The following is a 25,089-nucleotide window of genomic DNA, read 5'->3' on the forward strand; positions in this document are numbered from 1 at the left end:
TCAGAACAGGACCAGCTCTTCATCCAGCTCCATGGCCACCGCCGGCCTCGAGCGGTGCCGCAGGGTCGCTCCCAGCTCCGGGTCGAGTTCCTCACATGGGGGCAGGAGCTGAGGAGGGGGCAAGCGATGGGCGTTAGCGCTGCTCCTGCTGCCTCACAGCGAGTTGCAGCAACACCCGGGTGTTTTGCAAGGCAGAGGGAAAGGAGAGGGGAGGCTGCGCTGACTTGCATAGAAATAACACGGTTTCCTGGCTGACAACGCGGTGCTTGTGGGAAATTTCAACACCTGCTCCATCGCTGTGCTTGGTATTTCCCCCAAGAGCAAGGATTAAGCAAGCAGTGGGTGTGAGATTGCATGAGAGCGGTGTTTAACGTTGCTGAGACAGGGAGGCTATGGCTATGGCACAGAGTGAGCAGCAGGCGTCCTGTGCCACTCCCAAACGTGCTATGGAAATGCCGCGCGTGGTAGGGATGAAGCAGGCAGCACCAGCACAGGGGTCAGTGCCCAGGAGAGGCTACACAGGCAGAAACAGCACTGGGGGAAAGGAAAACAACGCACCGGGTCTATGTTTCCAAAGCTTTGGGCAGGGCAGCGCGGGATCGCTCCAAGCAGGAACCGCCGCGCCGTGGAGATCAACTCCAAGGGATCCCCCTGCACGACACGGAGAAGATGCATGGGCCAGGGTGCAAGGGGGCACAAGCTGCCTCTGCTTTGTACAGGAAACTGGGACCGAGAGGAATGCTGCAAGGGGCAGGGGAAGGGATAGAGAATAGGATTCACAGTTACGAGAAAAAAAGAAATTGAACTTCACTCACGTGCTCTGGGTGTTCTGGGCTTTGCCCCAACTGCGGCAGATCCTTCCCCTCCACAAAGAGCCGGAGCAGCTGGATGTACAAATCGAGCGCCACGCAGAGGAAGGAGTGCTCCCTGGTGAGCAGCTCTTGGTGGAAACGAGGGGTGAGGCTGGAGGAGGTCACACACCAGGTTAGCACAGGTTAGCACTGCTCTGTGCTAGGCTCAAACACACAAAGACACACGGCCAACGCAGCCAGTGCCATTGCTGCCGTTTTACAAATGCCACTATGTGCAGGGCTGCTCCTGTTTAGAGCACAAAGCTGAAGAGAAACTTCCAGTGAAGTATATGAGGCTCCTTCAATAGGAAACCTGTCGTGGTCAAGCATTTCCTCCTGCACAACCAACGTTAAAGCTCAGCTCACCCACAGACCAGCAGCACGGTTACCTCTGCACCAGCTGCTGTAGGCACAAACCATCAGCCACATCCTCCCCAACACCTCCCTTCTGAGCCCCGCAGGACCTCACCTGTAGAACGCAATGGGCAAGAGCCGGGTGTGCCGGTCCGAGGCTGCGCTGCGCAGGATGTGGTATTTCTTGGGGTCTGCAATGGCCAGAGAGAAACTCATAGCATCATCTCCAGCTGTCCTCACGCACTTCTACTGCAGCACTGGGGCTGCAGTTTCCTTCCAGCACACAGACACCAGTGCTTGCAGGAGAAACAAGCTGTGCCCTCTGAGGCTGTACCAGAAGGAACACCACCAAGTTTCAGTCGTTCCTGATCAGCAGGGTCACCAGACTGCAGGGTACAAGCAGGATGCTCTCAGCTTTTACTCAACACATTTTTCATGCTGCTTACAAATCCCATCGGTTCTCTCCCACAGATAAGCTCACACCAAACCTCACCTTGTCACCCCTTGGAGGCAGGACTCACTCACCTTTCTCTCCCGAATGGAAGAGAAGTGGCCAGGACGCACCCCTCTCTTCCAGGCACTGCAAGATCTCCAGGGACCACTGCAGAGACGTCCGGAAATCCACTCCTTCCTGGGTGACAGAAAGGACAGGTCATTTGTCTTAGGCTTTAGTGGCATCAGAGCAGAAATGAACCCCCCATAAGAGACTCTGCATGAAGTGCTCTATTGAAGGATCTTCATTAAATTAATTAGTCTGGGTTTTCCTCCTGCCCTAACAGCCTGGATCCCCCCAGGCACTCGAGTAGCACAGCCCCTTCATTGCCAAACCAACCAGGCCACAACAGGGCTCAGCTGAGAATGGTTTGTGAGCCAGTGTGAAGCGATACCAGTGAACACCAGCTCATCACCCTCAGCGCAGAGCCACTGCTCCTCCTGCACCAAAGCTCCCTGGAGCAGGTTTATTCCCTTCCAACCTTCCTCGTGACAGCACATCTTGGGATTTAGTTTATTTGGGGTTTATTGCATTACTGATTTCACTTGGAATAACCCCTCAGAGCCGTTTGCTCAAGGTGTTTCTCTCCTCAATGACTCTTCCTCCAGACTCTTTTAAAAGACTATGAGACCAAGTGATTATTTTTAACCTGCATTTGTTGGGTGACTGCACAAACAGCTGCTCTCCAAAGCTGAGATGACAGCAAAGGGACAGAAAGAAGCGTTTCTGGGTGAGAGGATGCTTAGGGCAGACAGCTGCAGGGAGAAACTTGTCATGTCTGCTCATTCATTTAACAGCATTAAATCATCTGGAAATGAATGTTCCTCCTTGCTGGGCAGCCCTTCTCCTGTGAAACACCACGTGTGTTTGCAGCCTGAGGGAAAACGTTATCTAGCAAATGTGAAATGATACACAAAAGCTAACAGAGATACACGGTTTCTGTGCTCCCTGGGAGGTGTAAAGTCTGAACAGGGAACTGGAAATAGGAAGTCGTTCAGGAAGAGAAATAAAAGCTACTGTAGTGAAAGGGGCGATAACGTCAGAGGAAAATACAGGTTTGATGTGATAGGAACAGAAGGGCTCTGTCTGGGATGTTGCTGATCCCTTCCTCTGGCAGCTCCCAGCCTTCACAGAGCTTTGTTTAGGCAGCAAACCAAGCGGATCAGACGCATTCGGTGTCATGAGAATTCCCCCGGGGATGCATTTACCTTTGGTGCTATTTTTGCCGAGACGAGATCCATGAGCGAGAAGAACAGCAGCGAAACAAGAAGCTGCAAAGGAAAGGAGACTGCCCGTTAGTGAGATCTGCGGCGGTGACTCAGCACTCGCGCTTCCCAGTCAGGAAATAGCATTTCACCCAGTGTGTGCCCAGCCTGGACCTGGATGAACTGCGAGCACTGCAGTACCTTCCAGATGAAGGCAGTGTTTGGAGAAGACATCGTTCATTGCTTTTAAGGGTAAATTCCCCATTAAATTCACTGTTCTCAAAGCAACTCAGACAACAGATGACAACTTCACCCAAATACAGGGAAAACCAAGCGAGCTACCACAGATGTGAACCTAGAGGAGAGCTGGTGCTGGTCCACAGCCGCTGCGCCACCAGCAGATGCTGTGCAGCCTCCCCTCTCCAAAGCGCATCATAACCCTGCCCTAACATACTCTTTTCTGGATCCCTGCCACATCCCTTCCTGGCATCCTTCTCCTACCTCAAGGGGGATTTTTGAGGTGAAAGCTGCTGTTATTCCACAGGTCCCAAATGCTCGTATCAACTTGCTGACACCAGTTTGAGTAGCAGCTTTTGGCTCCACACCAGTATAAACAGAGGAGTCAATCCCACAGCAGGAGGAGCTGCTACCGTAACAGCTGCCCGGAGCAATAAAACCTAAGAGTAAATAGTAAAGCACAGCTTCCCCTTCAACACCATTTCCCTGGGAGTGTCTCTACAGGGACATTCCCCATGCTGAGCTCTGGTCCCTGCTGTTCCTTGGAAGATCACAGACAAATCGCAGAGCCCCGCTTCCTCCTCAGCGGAGCACTTGGGAGAATTCCCGTGCAATGCAATGGTGAAACAGAGCAGGCATTTCCTGGAACAGCTTGGGAAAACCCCCAGGGCTGTTCCTGGGGTTCCCAGAGCCCTGAAACTGCTGCACCCCCATCTCAAACCTTGTGCATCTCCTGCACCTTCCAGGCCAGTTGTCTGAGCTAAATCCACAAGGATTGCTCCTGAGTCAGAGTGAGAGGTGATCCTGGCTCCATGGATGGGGCTCCCTGCAATCTCTGCTCTCCCTGCAATCCCTGCTCCCTCTCAATCCCTACAGCATCAGCTGTTAAATTGTCCTCCCTGCTTCACCAGGGAGCCAGTATCAGAACTAAAAGTTTAAGTTCAGAACAGCTCTGCCTCTAGGATAAGTATTTAGCAACCAGTAATTTACAGCTACATTTTATTAACCAGCCACCAGCGAGATTTCACAACAGGGTTTACCAGGAATTCAGCAGTATCTCAGCACAACCATTGCTCAGTTAAAACCGCTGGTTTTCAAGTGTAACATTTCAAACATGTCCAGTCTTGCCTGCTCTGTGTCAGTCCCCAGCCTCTGCAGCACAATCCTCTCTCCTCCACGTGGTGACTGCTGCTGAACGGTGCAGTGGAGGAAGGCAGCCGAAAGCCAAGGAGGGCCAGAGAGAGGGAAAACCACTCCTGAAGAAAGGAAGCTAGGAAACAAAAGCAGAAAAATAGAATTTAAATACAGAAAAATCACAGCTGGGAATGAGGAGGAAATCATGGTCTTGGGCAAAGGGTGTGAGTTTGTGATTGGGACAAATAAAATCTCTTTTCTCCATTGCTTTTTGCTGCAGTTGGATGCTTCAAGGTCAAAAATAAAATAAAAAATAAAATAAAACTTAAGAACTAAAACTAAAAATACATGAATAAAATACATAAAATACATGAATAAAATAAAATACATAAAATACATGAAATACATGAATAAAATAAAATCTTTTAGTAACAGCCAGCATTCCCAGATCTCCTTTATCACAACTTGCACAGGTGTTACCTGCATACCCTACTACAGAAGCATGTGATTATTACCTGCAATAACCTGCAAGCAGATTCTTATGTTAAATTCCCAGCTTTTGGAGAAAAGCTGCAGGACCCTAAGCAGACAGCGCAAAGACAGGTAAAGGGAGACCAGGGATTCACCAAATCCAGGTAGCAAAGGGTGCAGCAGCTTGAGCGAATGACTCAACCCTCTGCTAAAGGCCACTTCCAGTGTTTGTCTAACAAGGAATCTGCCTTCCAGTCTCCTCTAAAAAGCTGCTCTTTTCCTTACAGTGAAACACTCTGACCCATATTACTCAGCAGGCCAGACTGAATAATTGCAGTGACCCATTTTTGAGTTTAAACTCTGAGTTTAATCCATATATAGCTGTCCTACAAGCCTCAGTCCACATTAGCATTTCATACTGCCTGCCAAAACCCAGCCTGGCCCAGGAGCAGGTCCTCCTGCCCCGCAGATCCACGCTCGGTTCCTCACACGTACCTGGTGGCTGTGCGCTGCCATTCCCGCAGCCTTTCCAGTTCTTCTGGAAGTGGGGACCCAAAGAGCCTCTTCCACTGCGAGTAAAGTACCGGCTCCAACCTCGGCCACCAGAGCTGGGAAGAGAGACAGAAACCAGTGGCATTAGTGGTGGCCCACTCAGTAGTGGTTTGCAGTCAGGTGTGTGTACTATTCCAGCCAGGTACGCAGACAAAGGGGTTTTTTTCTCCCCCATACTTAATGAAAAAGTCCAAGTTGCACACACACACACGTAAGAAACAAGGTTTCACAACCTGGAAACACAAAGAGGGTCATTTGTGACCATGTTCATATCATAGTGCCCTGAAATTCCCCGTAATAAAGGACCTGTTCTGCGCAGGTGATGTACATACTTACCACATGCAATAAAACACGTATCCCCATGTAGAACAGTGCATCAGGTTACACACAAAACTAAGAAAATTTTTTAAAAAACAAACAACTATGATTTACGACTTTTCGGTTGCTGGGCATGTAACAACCAGACCCTCTCTATAGTGCATCTGAAACCACGCCAAGACTCCCAGCTTCTCTCTCTTAAGCAGCCTCTGTTCCTGTGTAGTGACACTCCAAAAACCAGGCTGCATGCCCAGAGCTGGGACCAGCGGTACCCAGGGTACGTAAAACACTCTGCTGTTTTCCACAGGCGTTAGGAATTACCACCCCCACACCTCACAGTTTACTTTAAATGGAGTTTCAAACAAGCGCTCTGAACCAGTACCCAATTTTCATTGCCTCAGATGCAATAGGAGTAGTTACCGCTGCAGAGAGAAGCAGAATGGGACACTTGGTTTGACACGCTGTTAGAACGGCGTTGACCCCTTCCGCTGCTTCTTCACAGTCCAAGCTGGCATTGAGCAGGCCCTGGGAGAGGATAAATGACAAAGTTACCAGACACATAGGTCTTTGCCGCTTTGAAGTGCCTCACCAAGCCACGTGTGAACTAATCCAGGAGAACTGTAGGGGTCAGCATGGCCCAGCAAAAGAAACTTGTGCTCATCAGCTCCTCCTTTCCCCTCCAGCTTTGCTGTCTTGTATTAAAATTAACCTCTACCACTACTTCCTCCTGCTACTCCTCTTCACTTTCCTGGATTACTGCTCTTCCTAGAATTTACACCCACAATTCTCAAAACAAGGGCAGAAATAGCACTTCTCATTGCTAAGAACAGCATACAGTCAGGTATCCTGGTAAAGGAATACCTGCTCCGGCGAGCGCGGACAGTGGAGCAGAATGAGAAAAGCAGCAGCTTACCCTGAAAAAGTGAGCGGTGAGGTCGTAGGACAGGGCGTACCCTCGGGAACAGACATTCTTCTGTGGGAAAACAAGGAGAGAATAAAGGGAAAAAAAATCGTTATTTTCCTTTTGAATGGTGATTTTCTTTGAACATTTTGTGTGTCTGGCACAACAGGACTCGGGTAGCAGCGAATCACCCTGTGAGATCCTGAGTGGCAGCTCAGATTGCAGTGCTAGAAAGCAAATCAGAGGGCCCTGCTTGCCACAGTTTGATTAACAGGATTGGAATGAACAGAGGTTTCTTGCTGTGCCCAATATGATGGTGCAGGAGGGCTTGGAAAGGACAGGCAGGATGCCCAGGCTACTCTGTGATCACTGAACCACTGGTGACTTCACCCTGATCAGGACTGTCCACACACTCCAGCTCCAACCACTGCTGTGCTGGCTGGCTCCAGCCCAGATTTACCTACACATCCTCTCTCAGTTGCATAAAACACCATCACAATTCCAAATAAATGAACCCAAAAGTCATCCCTCAGTGCTGAGGGGACCTCTGCAGAGCCAGGGGCTGAAAAGTCTCGAACGTAATGAGTTGAGCCTCCCTACACTCTGATATAAGCTAAGTCTGTGTCAAGTTTGGCTGCATTTTAACTCCTGTCCTAAACCCAAGTTTAAGGTCTTTATCTAGGACATTTACCAACAAGACATTACCACCTGGCTAATAACACATACCAGCTCTGAGTTTACAAAGCAAAAGAAGTCTTCACAGTCCAAGATTATTCTCCTTCCTTTTCGACACAACATGATCAGAGCAGATGCAGGGAGCCCAACCAGAATTCTTAGACAGGGAAGAACAGGAAGAAAATTGAGGTTACCATCAAGAAGAGAATCAGACTCCACACTCTCAGAGCACGAGCCTTTGATATGCAGTGGAGTTTTAAAGTATGTCAAACTTGAGATATCTCAAACATGCCGACAGAAACTGCACAAGGAATTCTCCCAGTTGCCCAGAAAAGAACCTGCCTTTCAATGAGATACACACATCACCATGAAGGATGCTACCAATGGCTCAGAAATGGAAACTCACACCTAGATTACACCAGCAAATAAGAGTAATTTATCAACTGTTAGCGCAAGTGGGGGCATTAAGAGTGTTCCTGGTTGTAAACAGAGTCCATGAAGATGTCTTTGAAATCCACTTTACTGGCAGAGGCAAATTGTAGCCCAAGATGACACACTGAAATGCAGCTAAATCACATTTGCTTGAAAGAGAGTCCAGCAGGGCCACAAAGATGATGGAGAGAGTGGAGCATCTCCTGCTGACGAGCAGCTGAGGGAGCTGGGGCTCTTGAGCTTGGAGCAGAGGAGACTGAGGGCTGCCCTCATTCATGGGGATCCATTGGGAAAGGGCAGTGTCAGGAGGAAGGAGCCAGACTCTGCTCTGGGATGTCCAATGCCAGGACAAGGGGCAGTGGTCCCAGGCTGGAGCACAGGAGGTTCAAGCGGAAGATGAGGACAAAGTTTGTGAGTGTGAGGGTTATGGAGCATGGCCCAGGCTGCCCAGAGAGGTTGTGGAGTCTCCTTGTGTGGAGACACCCAAAGCCCTGGCCGTGTTCCTGTGTGACTGCTCTGGTGATCCTGCTCTGGCAGGGGTTGGTCTGGGAGAGCTTTCCAGGCCCCTTCCAACTCCTCACATTCTGTGACACAGAGCATCATCTTCACTTGCTGTGGAATCAGAGGGGAGGTTACCAGGCTGTGCAGGCACACAGCAGCTCCGAGCAGCAGTTTTATGAGAGGCATTCCCAGCCATCCAGATCTGCATTTACCTTCTGTGCAGCAGTAGCTCCTGCTGCCTCCACAACTGCTCACCCAAAGCAGAGACTTCTTTTCTGTCTTTCAGTCTTTTCTGGAGAATCTCAAACAGGAAATGGCTCTGGGCATCCAAGCAGCTGGAAGGCAACTTTCTCCTACACCTCAGCTCCAGCACCATCTCCTAAACAGGGAGGTGGGGGGAAAAACAGCGCTCGTCAGGGCTACACATGAGTTTGCATTCAACATTTTATGTTTCTTTGAAGTAATGCAAAGGGACCAATAAGAAAAATCCCTCCCTCTCAATCTCCATGCCACTGCTCACATCTGAGAGCCAAATGTCAGCCTTACATACACCAAATTATTTGGAAATTCATTGGTTAAATTCAAGGATTGAACATACAGATACGCAGCAAAGTCTGAAATCACCTGCAGCTTGCAGAGGATATCAGGGTTGACTGACATCTTTGACTGGCCACAGCTACCCAGGTCCAACCTGAAATTAAAGAGACACACCAGGTAACTCATCCTGTTAGCCCAGGAGGGTAGCACAATTCAAATAAAGTCAAATGGGTTCAGAAGAACATAAAGCTCTAACATTAATGTTCCTTAAATAAGCTGTAGGTGAGACAGCACCTCTCCTCTAACCCTCCCTCCTTATTTTCCAGCTTTAGCCACTACCTCAGGGGCACTGGAGCTTGTCTGGCCAAACAAAGCTGAATATAAATTCAACTTTATAAGGAGACAGCAGACTAGGGACTATCTGTGACTTCAACCCCACACCTCCATCACCTAAAGCAAGATTCTCATGCAAAGACTGGCGAGTCCTGCAGAGCCACCTCCCAGCTTTCCCTGCCAGCCAGGCCTGCGAGAAGGAAACCACTTCTACTCAAGGAAACACAGCCCCACGTAAGGTACAAGCCCATAGCTCCAGGCTTGCAAGGTCAGGAGCAGAACCATTGCTTCTGCAAGGTTACAATACAGAATACCTTTGTGAGAAATCCAGAATGGTGGTGATGGTAATGGCACACGCCTTCTCCAGGTCTCCGTCACAGCCACCAGAAGCAGCAGGAGCTGGAAGATACCACTGATAGATAGCCCAATAGTGGAAATCCTGCCTGCAATATTGAATAGAAGATAGGAAGATCACAGCGTTTTAATGGGGCCCTTAATGTAAAAGGAAGTTCACCACGTGGAATGACAGATAGGAGCACCCCTGCTAAGTACAGATATAAAAAGTCATCCCCATCACCACACGTCCTGATGTCAGCTGTCTCCTGCTTATGGGAATGGGGAGTTTTGTGAGAAGTTATCAGTGCAGGCCAGAGGTTATCTTGGTGAACTTCCACAAGTTAAACACACACCTTGCTCACTAGCATTGCTTGAACTCTGGACAAACCATAGTAGATAACGGGCATTCGCACTCCACAGAACCTTGTTTATTTACTCCTTGATCTTCACTGCTTATTCCCTATTTGACTGGGAAAGGCTCTTTAACCATTCCCTTTCTAACAGCACCCCTCTGCACTGACCTCTCTGAAGCAGGGAGAATATCCTTCTCAGGGTACACTGCCAGCTCCAGCAGCAGCCACTCCCTGAAAGACAACTGGGAAAGCAACGATTTAGGCAAGAGGGCAGACCAGCACAGCAAGTAACTTGTGCAGAACAGGCACCTTCCTCCCAGCATAAACCCACCTGCACCCACACCCAGACACAATCCCATGCAGATTAAGAGACACAAAACAGGAGACACCAACCCAAGGAAGTTCCTGTGCTGTTTCCCTTGCAAGAAATCTAAACTAAAACCCTGCTGGCATTCAAAAATTTACTGAAAGCAAGCCTATAAAGCATCTCTCTCACACACACCCCCACACACCCACTCCTTTGACATTTCCAAACATGCTTGTCTTCTTAAAGTCTAGCTACCAGGATGAACATATGTTATCAGAAATAAATGCTAAGATGAACAAAGCACCATAGTCAGGCTGACTGGTGTAAGCATCCAGGAAAGGTTAGACCGCAAAGGTATTTTAGCCTTGTACATCAGCACAAGGAGTCGTTCCAGTAACACGACAAACCCCACTGCACAAAGACAAACTGCTTTTTTATGAACTGGGCTAGAAAAAGAAATCCTGTCAAGTCAGATACATTAGAAGGGCGGTATAAAGAGAATATCCGAGACGTTAACCTGCTTCACAGCAGAGCAGAGCCGAACAACCTGAGATACACAGGTGGTTCGGGAGAACTCTGACATTTAGACAAAGCACCAAAAAAAGCAGGCAAGTATTTGTTACTTGACTTCATAGACAGTAACAGCAGGAAGCTAAGGCTATGGACAGGCCTTTTCTCTACAGTTCATGACCATTTTCTTCCTGATATGGTTTATCTTCTTAAGCTTTCTGCTTTTACAATAAATAGGACACAAAAGCTTTACCTTTCATTTTCTATTTCTGTCTTATCACCGCCATCAAAACCTACAAATAACACTGAGCACACAACGTAGCACACGTAACATCTGCCAACCCTCAGAGCAGCTTCCCAGGCATTCAGTTTTTACAAGCAGCTTTTTATCACCAATAAGGAAACTGCAGAGGGTGGATCTGAAACATGAGAATTACAGCGTGCACTGAAGTCGTGAAGAAGGTCTATACCTGGAATGCTTTTTCCTTCAGCAGCTCTTGAAAGCGCGCTTGTTTCCATAGACAGAGGCTGGCTCTTTTGTAGTTCAGAGAAGGGCAGGACAGGGAACTCCAGACCAGGTGAGCTTTGCCCTCCTCACACAGAGCTCCCCGAGCTTCCAAGCACAGCCGTGGCACAATGTACTGCAGCTGAAACAAAGGCATAAAAACCCTGCACAACCTGTGGTTGTGTGACACTGCCAAACAAGCAAATACACAAGATGGTAAGGTGGGAGGGTACAAAGATGCATTTCTATATTGTTTTCTTATAGCTGCACAGGAGTCTGCAGCAGGACATTGAACTTAGACTGATCTTTCTTATAAGTAATAGCAAAATGGTTTTCCTTTTACCTTTTTAAGAAGGCTGGGAGGAAGCAAGGCACACAGATCTTCATTAGAATAGGATGAAAACTTGCACATGAGATAAGATGCTGCCGCAGTGCAAAACCTGGTAGAGAAAAAGAAAGAACTCTGTTACCTGGTTGGCTCAACCACATCTTTTCCCACTCACAAGTGTCCAAAGTCAGAACAAAGACTGAGTGTTAAAAATGCTTTTAACCAACATGTCCCAAACCTCTTTGCTTTTGGGACCATTTCTATTCATGTGCTGCCAGCCTCAAATACACTAATAGCACAAATTTCAGAACCAGATACTAAACTAAAGCCTTTTGGCAGCGTCCAGTCAGTCCCTTTTCCAGCAGGCAGTACCATCACCACGGTGCTGTTTCACATGGGACTATCACCAGCACAAACACCTACAGATGTGCAGGGATGCGGTTGATGCAGGATCTCACCTCACGCAGAAGGTGAAGGACTCCTCTGTCCTGCACGCTAGCAAGCGGTCCCAGTACTCGGAAATGGAAAGGACCTTTTCAGGAACAGGCCGAGAAGTCCCAAAATTGGCTTCCACTTCAGGAATTAAAGCTCTGGATTCGCTTAAGTGGATCACAAAAGCTGCCAATCCTAAAATATGAGCATCGTTCAGGGAAGGACCCTGCAAGCCAAACATAAGTAAAGAGATGAAAAGAGACATTTAATTTGTGACAAAAAAAACCTTTCTCAGGAGGAAAAAACCTCAGAATTAGCCAAGTAGCAGAACACTGCTTCTGCCCAATGACTAATTAGTGCAGTGCTATCAATTTAGCAGAGGAGAGGCATCAGTTACATCAAACGTGTTCTTTCTTCCCTGAAATTGTGCAGCTATCTGGTCAACCTGCAGCAAAATGTGTACGTTTCTGTAACACAGGACCTGGCTGTATATTCAGCCCAGCAGAACTTGAGACTCTCAGGACTTTTTAGCTTTTGTGACAGCTCATTTAGCCTGTCCACCTTTTAATTTCACCTTTTCAATATCACGGGGTAAAGGAAATAAAGCCAACAGATCTTTAAAAGAAAGCCATACGTTGCTGCACCCCAGATTTTGGGGGGGGGTATTTTTTAAAGGGGTGTACAACTGAATCATTCAGTGTGGAAGTTTAGGAATTAAGCATTCTACTATTTTTTCTTTTGGCTCTGTTCATAAGCTTTCTTATTTTAGCATCGTTAAAGTGTATCTCATTAACCTTCCACAGTAGTATTTCTGTAGGAAAACATCCAGCTCACATTCCTAAGAGCAAGTCCATACTACTTGACTGAAATGAGATTTTTTGGAAGGCTGAGAGCCAGTGAAGTCGCTCCACTGTGCAGTCCAGACAGGCACCTGCCCCACAGCTCAGGAAATGGAGCTGGGATAGCCTCGAGCACACTATAACCATATGATTTGTGGCTGGAAAACTCACTTGATGATAAATAAGCTGGCAGAGCCTGCCCAGGAGCGCAGGTAAGAGATTCCTGTGTCCACACATCATCTTCACAAACAAGGAGAGACATGGCCCCTGCCTGCAGAAGGTAAAAACCACACGCTCATTTTACTGCTTCTTTTTATCCCCAGTGCAGGAAGAGGTATTTAAAAATGGTTAAACACCTTGAGCAATAATTGTCTGTAAATACGGGACAATTATCACTCCGTTTATAGGCTCAAAGGAAGTGTCATTTTTGGAGTGTCTGAATAGGGGACCCCTACAAAGCCATGAACTCCACCAGTGCCCTACCTCAAATACTTGATAATATAAAGTGGTATGATAATATACGATATATGATAATATAAACACTCAAAGAAGTGTTCTGAGCTGACAACAAGGAGAGGAGGACGCTGCCTGGGGCACTGACAGCTTTTTTTCAGAGGGTAAACAAAGGCAGAGCAATAAATGGGATCAAAAAACAAAGCAAGAACAAAGAGGAATTGGTAGGACAAGGTCCTGTTGTAAAAGGGAGAAAAGGAGAGAGGGAAGGACTGTCCCACCTGACTGGGAAAAATAAACATCCTCAGAGGAGACTGGATGAGGAAATGGGTTTAGAAATCATTTCCTGGGCTGCTCATGTTTATCACAGCTGCTTTTCAGCACAGGTTGTCATTTGCTTCATTCCCCAGCCCCTACCACTGAGCTGGAAATGCCAGCCTGAGCACGTAGGATTCATGGAAAGTTTTTATACTTTGTCACAGAGCACAAAGCAGAGCTAAATGCCACCTTTATCTGAAGGGATCAGTAACAACAGAGGAGAAGCGTGGTTTATTTACAGATATACATCAAAGCGCGTGAGTTCTTAGATTACAGAAACTCAGAATAAAGCAGCCTGCAGCTGCCAGCCTGGCACAGTGGGTATGAACAACCAGAAGTCTCTCCTCGCCCCTACACAAGTATTGGAGTTCTAGTGTACGAGTTAGTTTTGTTTTCTCTACTCTTTTACTCACATCTTACCTGTCAGGAGGGTTGAAAGAGGAAGCAGCTATTAGGTTTTGGCAGAATGATGTCAGCAGAAGATCAACAACCTGGAATAAGAAACACACTGCTGATTCCTGCTTGGAGACAGATATCTGGATCTAGTTTGGTGCTGCCTATATATTATGTGTCCTGATATTAAAACAAGGAGACAAATTGTTTAATGACAGTCACTGCAAGTTATACAGGTCCACTGGCACGAAGAAGAGATGGAAAGTTAAGGCTGTAATAGCCCAGAAGTGATCCCAGCACGTAACAAATCTCCAGACAAGCCTGGTGAAGCAAGCCTCGCCCATCACAGGATTGCTCTGATAGAATAAATCTCTAGATCTCACCACCACACATCCAACAACTTCCAGGAAGTTTAAGCATATGAACAGTCTGTGCACAAGGTGGACCAAAGGAGAAGTGTTTCCTGTTCTCCACAGAGCACCCTTTCACACGTAGGTACGGCCCAGATGCATTTGTACCTCGTTTCTCACCCCAGCCAGACGTTACTCACACTCTGATGGCCGAGCTCCAGCCTGGGGGCAGAAATGTCAACATGGATTGGAGCACTCAAAGCTGCAGCTTCATCCTCACTGCTGTGACCCAAGATGCTCGCGAGTCTGTCTGAAATCACTGCAATCTGTGCTGGCACATCTGCAGGAAGGTAACAGGAGAAGAGGTGAACCAGGACAGAAGGCATAAAAGATTTACAACTGCACAGAGCAGGAAGAACAAGTGAAATATACACTGCAATTGATCAGAGCCCAGAGTGTGCTATGAAAAGCTTTAACGAGCAAAAAATGTTAGCCAGAACACAGTGATCATCATCTTCATTTCAGAAGACAGCATTACTTTTTCCCCAGTGCTGTTACCAGCACACACCAAAAATAGTTTTTCACACCAGAAAGGAAACAGCATTAAAAATGAGGCCCAAGTCGCCAGGCGAGCCCCAGGAATGGCAAAGATCAGTGCGGCACCGAGTGATCATTACGAAAACGCAGACCTGGAGTTCCAAACTCAAGCACGGGAAATACGTCAGGCATTAAAATATATGCATTTATAGCTGGAAGGATTATACAGATCTGAAAGATTATAATCTCCAGCTACCAGTGGCAAGTGACTACTGCAGTTGCTTTGGCTAGCATTAGCCACATCTTATTAATGAAGCTTTTGTAACAGCCAATTAAGAGTAGTTATAAACTTGTCTTCCTGCATACCTTCGTATTTAGCCTGGTCCACAATCAGCACCCTCAGCTCAGCCAGTGCAGCCTTCAGCTGCTCAACAGGCTCTTTGGAATGGCCGGTGTCTACTTTGGATTCATCTGCACAAGAGAAACGCAACCCATTATCCTCAGCTTCATAAAGTCCATTCAGCAACCTCTGCGTACATTTGCTGTAAAAGCAGTATTTACTTTTCTATAAGCAACAAATCCCCAAACTGTCAATCTGCCACATATACAGCTTTGTTTTTTTACATTCAAAATGTGCATTTGATTAATCATTTATGAGTTAATGCTTAGTTGCAGAAAGGAATTCAGTGTTTAAAGACAAGAGGTGAAACAGTTCCCCTCTCAGAGTTTTCTTCCTACTTGCTTTAGCTCTCTGCCCCTCACAGAAACGTTTGCTGTCCTCAAAAGACCAGAGCCAGACTCAAAATGCAGACACAGACAGCACAGCGAGAATACTGCCTCATCAGCTCCTCCTCAAGCCAACACCATGCGGCATCTCCTACTCTGTTCTGCTTTTTGTTTAACAGAAGAAACAAAAGGAAATTCCTTTCACCACTAGAAAGAGAGTGCCACCAGCAACAAGCTGCCAGAGCACAGCCCCAAAAACCACCCATACTGTTCCTTAGACAGGAACAGCGCCTCGTACGCTGGCCAGAAATAACTCAACCATGAGCACGAGAAGTAAATAACAAGGTCAAAATTAATACTTGCTATACACATGCTATATAGCAACAAGGTGTTAGGAGGCTGCTGAGTCACCTTTATGTGTAAGGGTGAGTGCTAAGGGACAGGACAGGCTTAGAGCTGACCAGTATGTGGTCCTGCCTTAAATCCTGTCTCTCCAAGAGCCCCGGGGATGGATCAGGATGCAGGGATGGGATCAGGATGCAGGGGGTGGCAGGGGACAGCAATCAGGTGCAGGGGACATGGCTCAGGCTGTGCCAGCTGGTCCTGCTAAGGTCCTGCTAATCCTGTCTCTGCAAGAGCCCCGGGGATGGATCAGGATGCGGGGACGGGGATCAGGATGCAGGGGGTGGCAGGGGACAGCAATCAGGTGCAGGGGACATGGCTCAGGCTGTGCCAGCAGAGGTCACTGGCAATCCAAGGGCTCCTGCAGAGCTCTGGCTGCCCGCTGGGATCTTGCCCATCCCTGCATCCTTCATCCCTCGGTTGCCAGGACAACCTCCGCAGCCAGGCTGCTGCACATCTGCGCTTCCCCGAACTGCTCGGTCACGCTTCTCCAGCAACAGCGTCGCCAGAAAGCTGCAAACACCCAAAGTGCCCCGAGTAGGAGTCAGTTACAGATCTCTCTCTGTACACAGAGTACATTTATCTCCACCACGCTCTGGGAATGCTCTTGGCTCACTACCCCAGCCTTTTCATTTCATATAAACCCGTGGGGACGACATTGCCCATTTTAAGACGTGCTGAAACGCCCACTCGCTGAAAGAGATAGAGAGCTCATTAAATATCTATGATGCTGACACGCACTGCACCAGTAACGTGGCTACAGTGACGGGACCTGAAATTAGCAGAGCCCTCCCACCCAAACACATGTAAACTCCACACTGCAATCCCGTTCCTGCTCCATCCCGAGCCCCTCCTGCTTCCCCAGATCTCAGTCACACACAGTAATCCCTTCTTCAAAGGGGATGACGGGGAGTTCAGACCACACAGCAGGTTCACACCCTTGGCGAGCCGGAGTCGAGAAGCATTGGAGCTGCAAACGCTGATTCATGGCGATGCATCCGAGCCAGATTTAAATCAGCCAGCTCAGGCATCATCTGCAGCCTCAGCACAGAGCTCTGCATGGACTACACAAATCCCACCCCAGCAGAGAAAGTCGTTACGAGAGAAACCACCTCACATCTCAGTAAGACCTAAAGAACAGACACGTATTTATGCACAGATTAAAGACCTAACTAGCCATAGCTTTTTGAAATCTTTCAATTCCAGAGGGCATCAAAGGAAATATTAACTTTTCTTCAAGCTGATCCATAAGTAAATGTTGTATTTTTTACCTTGCAACGTTTTCTCTTTCATAGCACGACAGCCTTGCACATATGTGGAGTACAAGTTGGGAGGTATTTTATCAGCTCTGTAATAATAATAATAAAAAGAGACATTTATTATACCACATAACCACATTCAAACTTCAGCTTTATTAATTTAAGCATAAACAGCTACGCTATGAAGTGTAATTAGAGGCTCCAAAGCATACAGGGCATTTTTTTAATCATCATCTGACATGAAGGCCAGAAATGTATATGCAGGGCTATCATAGCAAGTATTACACATGTGTACCACCACACAAAATCAATAATATATATATTAATGCATGCATTAATACCTATTTCATCTATATAGCACATGTCTAAAATGACAGAAGAGCCTCACTTATGTACCATGCAGAATCACATCTAAAACGCTGCGGTGATGGAGACCCAAATCTGACCTTGCTGAGCAGGCACTCCACACTAAGGACACATTACGTGGGGCTCCCCAGAGCTCAGCTGCTTCTCCTTCATCTTTAACTTAAAAAAAAATGATGCAGTCTTTAGAGTCAGACTGGAATGACGAGGCAGGACTGAATGCCTCAGTTGTAAGGCAGTGTTGCAAACATTTTTCTTCACGATCAGTTACAGAGGAATTACTGCATTTCAAATAAAGCTGGTTCTGCAATGCAGAAAAGCACTTTTAAACACACACAGCTCTGAGAGGGGCTGCGTTCTCCTGAGACATTTACTGCTGTCCCTTACAAACAGCTCATAAAGCATTAATGCACATTTCGGTTTCATCTTCCCCTTCTCCCATAAAGGGAGAGGAGCCTTTCAACAACATTCAGCGTTTTGTAAACAAGGCATTAAAGCCTCTGATAATCAGATGTAAAGTCAAGTGTCCTGAGGTCCAGAAGCACAGCAAGTTAACCCAGGGAAGTCTCAATACCTCTTTAAGGAATCTATAAAAGCCATGCGCACATCCGGGGTTTTAGGGAGCTGCAACAGAAAAACAGGCAGGTTAGGCACCAGTGACCTGTCTACAAACACACATCTAAATGGGAGGATCAAAAAAACAAGCCAAAACCAAATACTAACCACACGTGGCCTGAGCAAAGCTGGAAGGAACCAGGAAGTGTAATAAGGTCGCCTGAAAATACTGGGACAGAAAAGAAATACAGCAAAATATTAACAATGCCAAAGCTGCAAAGTGGATTTTATTACCTGAAGAATTAATTTGGCTTCTCCAAATAAGAAATATTCATGGAAACATGAATAACCACAGACAAATCAAGCTCAGATTGGTCAACAGTTATTCATTTCTTTAAATCTGCTTTTTATTTATTGTAACAATAGGGTGTATGTGCCTTTTTGCTCTCTGCACAAATAGCTTGGGTGACTACTGAGGAAGTGGAGAACATGAGAAGAATTTCCCAAAACCTCCTTTGCTCACATCCTCAATTCCTCTTGTCTTGTTACTTTAATTTGGACTTGGCTTATATTATTATTATAGCTGAAAACAAGCAGTGTTGAGAAGCACATAGTACCTGGCTTCTATCACAGATGTTGGGATCTTCCTTGTGTTTTCAAATATCTGAAGGGCCTTTTCAACGTCCCGGAGCGCCTGGCCCTGGGGCTGCCTCACACAAGTAACAAGGAGAGAAAGATGTTGTGAGAAATCAAGGATGATGATAATTTTGCCTACTTGCTCTCCCAGAGTTAGGAACAGCTGTCTGGGCTGTGAAGGGAAGCGACTGAACAAACATAATTGAATAACAAGAACTACCTGATATGCAGAGTAACACTGCAGGATGGAGAAACCAGGCCTGAACCACCAGCCTGCCTCGACAGGGCTGTTAGTTGTAATTTGTTATTCTATTTTACTTCATATACTTGGAATTAAGACTCATAATATTCGCTTCCAGCCCGTGCTACTACACTCCAGGCAGAGGGACTGCCACCCTGGGTTTCCCTTGTTTGAGACCTAAGACATCGTATGACTGCAACAACCCTTCCAGTTTCTCCACTGACAAACAGATCAGACCTGGAAGAAATTAAATGAAGTCATCACTGACGACTTCCAGTTCATCCCAGGATTGATTTCATTGCAGTACATGCCACTGCCCCACCACCAGCCTGCATTTCGTGTACTCCAGCTGACTGCCTGCAGAAATGAGCCCCCCTGGACTGCCACACTTGTGGTCAATACACAGGGAGGAGCAACAGAGCCAAATGCTTCCCTATCACTTACCGTTGTTAGCCAAAACTTATCATGAACCACAGCATGAAACTAGAGACTGTAGATTCCCTCCCCAAACCTCCTTTAAATATCAATACTTTGAATACAGCACCAAATAGATGACATGCTGTACTGAAAATAATAAATATATATAAAATGCTTTGTTATGTGATCAAATCATTGGGAGCCAATTGCTAAGTTCCTCTGCAGTCCACCACAGAACACCCATCACAGGCTGCTTGTCCTCAGTGTAAGCCTAAGTTTCATTAATTTTGAGGAGAGTTTGCATACTTATGGCTGCTAACCTCTCTGTCTTAAAGCTGAAGTTTTGGCAGCATGCTGAAAGCTGGTAGGAATGGTAGACAAACAGAAAACCTCAGCTCTTCCCCAGAGGAAATGGGGTGTATTGGATGAGAAAACTGCTGACAGACCAGTGGTACCTGCACAGAGTCGTCTGTGGAAGACAAGTCTTCGTAGAGCCCCATATCTTCTATGGCAACCTGTGTGAGGTTACAGAGAGATGCCCATGGTCACAACACAGTATTCTGACAGATCCAGCAAGAACTCTTTTCCAAGGGACAACTCTTACCAACCTTGAGGTCGGCCAGTCTGGTTTTAGCCAGAGTGATGTACTCCAAGAGAATAGACCGATGTTTTGTGGGCACAAAAGGCGGGTACATTATATGGACCTGAAATACAACACTCAGAAGATTTGCCATTCTTACAGGAAATCAGCGTGAAATTCTCATTAATGTTTACAGTCACTTAAGGCAAATATTCCCCAAAGAAGATGTTACTTCTATTTTAAAAATAAGCCATTTTCATGGCAGCCAACATGCAATTTCTCCCAACAACAAACAAAATCACTGAAATGCTTAAATTTAACTCTTTCTGAGTGATCACTCTTTCAAAATGATCTTTCAAGGTCCCTTCCAACTCCTAATATTCTGTGATTCTGTAACTCCATGAAAGGGATTTGCTTTCTTGCCTAGTAAATAAATCTTGCACTTCCTTACTTCGGGAAGAAAAGGTTTGAATAATGAATCAGAAGTAATGCAGTTACTATAACAACATTAATAATACGCTGAGCCTAGTCAAAGACACATAATGCAATTACTATAATAGCAATAAAAATAAGCTGAGCCTAGTCAAAGGCTCAGGTGCTTCACTTTGGAAGTGTTTTGTATCAGAAAACCACCTCTATTGGCATCCTCTCACCTTCAAGTACTGCGCCGCTTCAAAGGGCACCAGCTCTGACAGGAACTCGAAGAGGAAGACCAGAGCTTTCTTACTGCTCCCGTGGTGACCACCAGTGCTCCCAAAGGATGCCTGAAACAGGGGAAGCAACAACGCAGCCTTGAAAGGCATGGAGAGAGTTCTCATCCCAGCACTGCGCTAAACTCAGCGCACAAACCCCAGACATCCATCAGATATCTGCTTTGTGGAGAAAATAGTATTTGTGGAGAAAAGTCTCAAGAGAAAGGCTACAAAAGTCTCCACAGAAGTTTTCTTTGAGTTGCTTTGTCCCATTTCCAGAAAGCCTGCCATGCCACACGCAGAGTTCATCCTGATATGCTACTTACTATGGGAACACTCAGAGGAGTTACACAAGGCAACAGCAAAAAGCACCAAAGGTTTGGGATTCATGAGGGACCCACAAAGCTGCCACTTTCCACATCTGGGCATTACAGGGAAAATAATCCAGGCAGACTATACAGAACACAACTGTGCCTTCTGATACATCCTGAACACTGTCAGCAAAGACTGAGCTTAGATTTGCAAACTCACACAGGTCTAAATTACGCGGAGATTTGCATGCCTAAAATACCTACATGTTTACAATTAAAAGCCAACAGCCAATTATCTATAAGGTCAAACACGGCAATTACAGCTGCATGCAAACATCCAGGAAATAGGAATGCTTCATCTGCACTAGCCCACAGCTTCTGCAACAACAACAGTGTTGGTTATCAAGATACTGAAATACATCCAAGATGATGATGATGATAGGAATTACACGTCTGCATTCCTGAGAAGTAACTAGAGAAGGCAAGATAGACTTAAAAGATGAAAGACCAGAGAAAGCCAACTAAATACATTCTTTGCAGACATGAAGGCAGTTATAAATATTAAATCATTCCTAATATCAATACAATCACTTGTTACTCTTATTTATCCCTCCCCTCTCCATCTCCTGGCTGTCTTGTCTGAATCTAGGTTATCACTGTGCAGCAGAACACTCCTTATGTGCAGGTTTCTCACACACCTAAAATAAAGATTACCAGTCTGGCCTCGTTTACTCTTACCTTAAACCATTCAGCATACGGCATGAAGACAGCGGGGCCCTCCAGAGCAGCCTGACGAGCTATCAGGAACGCAGTGATCATGTTTTCCATATCATAATTCTCAAAGGCCTTTATCAGGAGATGGCTCAGGAGATCTAGAAACATACACCAATAACCTTAAACTTTGCTCTTGACAAGTGTGCTGTAATTTCCTACAGTAAATGAAGACAAATCCCTGTGATAAAACATCTGCCACATAAAGAAGGATGTTTATTGCAGCTTGGGGAACCTTTGGGACTCGCTTAAATTTTCTCGTGTGCTTTCAACGGTCAAATACTTTAGGATTTCAACCTGCAAGAACTGCAGGGAGTGCAGCAATGAGATAATCAGTAAGAAACTGAGAAGTAACCAGCACAGGTTATCCTGCAGGCCTGCCCTTACCCTCTCACCTTTGAACAGCTGCTCTGCCTCAGGCTGACAGATCACCAGCGTGGAGACGCAGGACAGAACGTGCTGCCAGTTCACTTCATGTGTCTCCAGGACCTGCTGCAGCTGGCAGACCAACTCCTTTGCATTCAATGCCACCAACAGCTGGAAGAGTGATAGCAATTCATTTCAGCTACGGCACACAGCCACCCCTAGGAGTGAAAAACACTGGCAAGATTAACATGCAAATGTTTTGTGTGTGACTGGTGAAAAAGCTACCCTCCGTGCATCGTTTGCACCAGCTTTCCAGTGCCAGATACCATTCTGGCTTGGAACCAGCATGGGTTAAATTCAACATTTAATATTCCAGTTATTTCAGAAGTCATGTCATATTCTGTGACAGTAAAACCTCACATCTTCAATGACAATCTTTGTTCTCATTACGAGCTTTGCACAAAAGTCCCTTTTTCTTCAAAAGTCCCAGTTGCACAGAAGTAGAACTTCTCCTTCATGCTTCATCTTGCCTACAATTCCTGGCAGCTGGTTCAGACGCTGCCACTGGAACACCCCATTTTTAAATAATCTCATTTCAGATATTTCACTGAACATAAACCACCATGGCAAAGCTCTCTTTGGGAACCCAGGAAGACATACTTTGCGATACAAGGTGGTGAGCAGCAAACATGTTCTCGTAAAGCTCCACTCTTTCTGCATGTGGACAGCATCAGACACTGTAAAAGAAGTTTACTCTTCAGCAATAGATTTTAAAATACACCCAAAACACACAACTTAACCACACAAGATGAACTTTGGCTTTGAAGTCTGATATATTAAAAACCCAACTGCTGAAATCCTCTCCCTCATTCGCCTTTGGAACATGGGACTGTGGCAATAAGGACCGTGCTGCTGCACTCCACAATCGTCTCTTTCAACTGGAAGCCAGCAAAGCCACAGCTCTCCCACACAACAGCTCCAGATCATCGCTCAGAGTCACTTTACCAGACATTCTCTAGCCCAAACAGATTTCTTCCTAAAAACAGCAAGCTTCACAATTACCAGTCATGGATTACAAGCCTTCCTGCCTTTCATCTACCACCCAGTCAGCAGAGAAAGGACATGTCTTGTGCTTAAACCCAAACACACACAGGGGTCAGACTCTGCAGCACCACCTCTCCCACTCAGTTTCTCCTTTGGCCAGAGCTCTCCCACCCCTGCTCTGTAAAGGCTGCTATTAGATGCTATTCCAAATTTCTGTTTACAAGCCATTAGGTGAAACTCTGTGTGAAGGCACCTAAAGTTTTTTCCTGAACTACAGCCCTATAAAGCCCAGATAATATTTTTTGGGTCTAATCTGACACCCTGCTTGTGCAGCCCCTGGGAAAGAGCTTGGGAGTCAGGCAGCTTCTCTGGGTCCCCCAGGCCGGGCTCCATCCAGTGCAGCCTGAGTGGCATGGAGCTGCAGACACACAACATCGCACCCTGGAGACACCCATTTCTCCGCCTGTTCCTACCTTTCCACAGCGGGTTGTAGGTGAGAACCTCGGTCAGGGTGTGTCTGAAAAACTGCTGCAAGGAATCCGGATGAACCGTGCTGCCATAAACGGGCACGTTGAACACATTCAGCCTACAAACGACAAGGAAATGCTCAGAAACCATACACGGGGTATGATCAACCAGGTACTGAGTAGGGTGAACAACTCATTTTTCTTGTACATCTATCTTATCAAATTCCCAGAAATATATACTTTTTTGTATGTATTTTTTTAAATCTATTGGTTACTCAACATTATGTAGCTATCAGATTTAGAAACTTGAATCTAATGCATACCCCTGCAGGAGGGGACTGAAGGCTGACATGTACAAAGTACTTAAAACAGGTTTGGAAGCAGGATTTGGAGATGATGGCACCTTCCAGCTGTTTCTGCTCAGCAGAGGGGGAAAACTTGATGGAAGAAACTCACCCATGGCGAGAAGGTGCTCCAAGATTGGCTCCACCACCACCAGAACACCCTTTCCCACCTGACTTATCTTTCTACATGGATTTTCACTTGCACATATTTTATTACAGAGGAGAATACTAAACGTAAGTGGTACAGGGTGGGGAACATTCCCCCTATTTCAATAATAAGTGTAACAGCGGATAAAAAACTTCCTCCTGACGTAATTTGGAGGAACAGTGTTTCTTACCAGAACCTCATCGCTTGCAACGTGGAAGTATCTTCCTGCTTCTCTTTACCAACAGCATCGAGCACCCCTGCACCCCAAAACAAAGACACAAAAACAGGAAGGATCTGTGACACTAAACACCACGCAGGAACTAACAGGAACAAGGCATGTGTGCACCTTTAAGAAGGTGACCTCATTAGGGAAATGTGCAGAAGCCATTCAGCAGCGTTAAATTCTCACAAATTTTTATCCAAAGTGTCAAAAACTATTAACTCTAACCTTGAGCCACTTTAAAAAGCACTCCCAAGAACATGCTAATAATTAAGCCATCTAAAAGTGCACATAAATTAGTATTTCGGTTCCAAACCCAATCCTAGTTGTGCAGCGTGTGAACACTGCAAAGCTGCACCAGAGAGAAGTGTCTGCAGGCAGGGATTGGCACAAGCAAGCTTTGAATTCACAACCCTTGAAAACAATGCTCTCACCAAACAACGAGTGCTGCTCTGAGTGCCACACACGTGTGACAGCACCGGGACTTGCATTAGCTCAGCAGAAATTCCCTCAAAAGCTAGAACTGCCCCAAAATCACTAGTAGAGGTCAAGCAGGTCACAGCCTTGACCGTCAGCCTGTGTCATGGTTTAGGCCCAGTGCATAACTGAGCACCACAATGGCCCAAAAAAGGGCTAGTCAAAATAAGGACTGGGAGGGCTTCTCACCACTTAAACAGGTCACAGGCAAAAGCCAGACTCATCATAAGGAATGAAAAACAAAACAATTTTAATTTCTTACCAACATCAGAGTGGAACAATGGGAGATACAACCAGATCTTAAAATCAAAACACCTTCCCCCACCCCTCCCTTCTTCCCAGGCTCAACTTTTGTTCCCGGTTTCACCTTCCCCTTCCCCCTTTGGGATGGGGGTGGGGGTTTGCGGTCGGTTTT

At 46.3% G+C, this 25,089-nt stretch overlaps 1 protein-coding gene across 1 annotated transcript; it reads right to left on the reverse strand.

Moving 5' to 3' along the window:
* FANCA (Fanconi anemia, complementation group A) lies at positions 1-24,234 on the reverse strand (the record flags this gene model as incomplete). Its single annotated transcript, XM_010178798.1, is given in 34 exon segments — positions 1-108; positions 559-651; positions 816-963; positions 1,321-1,388; positions 1,723-1,836; positions 2,907-2,969; positions 4,269-4,410; positions 5,241-5,353; positions 6,036-6,140; positions 6,529-6,588; positions 7,243-7,348; positions 8,337-8,503; positions 8,749-8,815; positions 9,309-9,437; positions 9,852-9,925; positions 10,971-11,147; positions 11,349-11,445; positions 11,792-11,991; positions 12,776-12,875; positions 13,796-13,866; positions 14,319-14,458; positions 15,022-15,126; positions 17,055-17,131; positions 17,980-18,029; positions 18,129-18,189; positions 18,578-18,666; positions 19,710-19,769; positions 19,863-19,958; positions 20,488-20,598; positions 21,576-21,709; positions 22,004-22,145; positions 22,635-22,711; positions 23,492-23,604; positions 24,168-24,234. Coding segments are annotated over 34 exon segments (3,524 nt in total), but the record flags the coding sequence as incomplete, so codon positions are not given.
* Positions 24,235-25,089: the final 855 nt, after the last annotated feature.

This window comes from Mesitornis unicolor, unplaced genomic scaffold (assembly GCF_000695765.1).
Source record: "Mesitornis unicolor isolate BGI_N332 unplaced genomic scaffold, ASM69576v1 scaffold5170, whole genome shotgun sequence".
Classification (NCBI taxonomy): Eukaryota; Metazoa; Chordata; class Aves; order Mesitornithiformes; family Mesitornithidae; genus Mesitornis; species Mesitornis unicolor.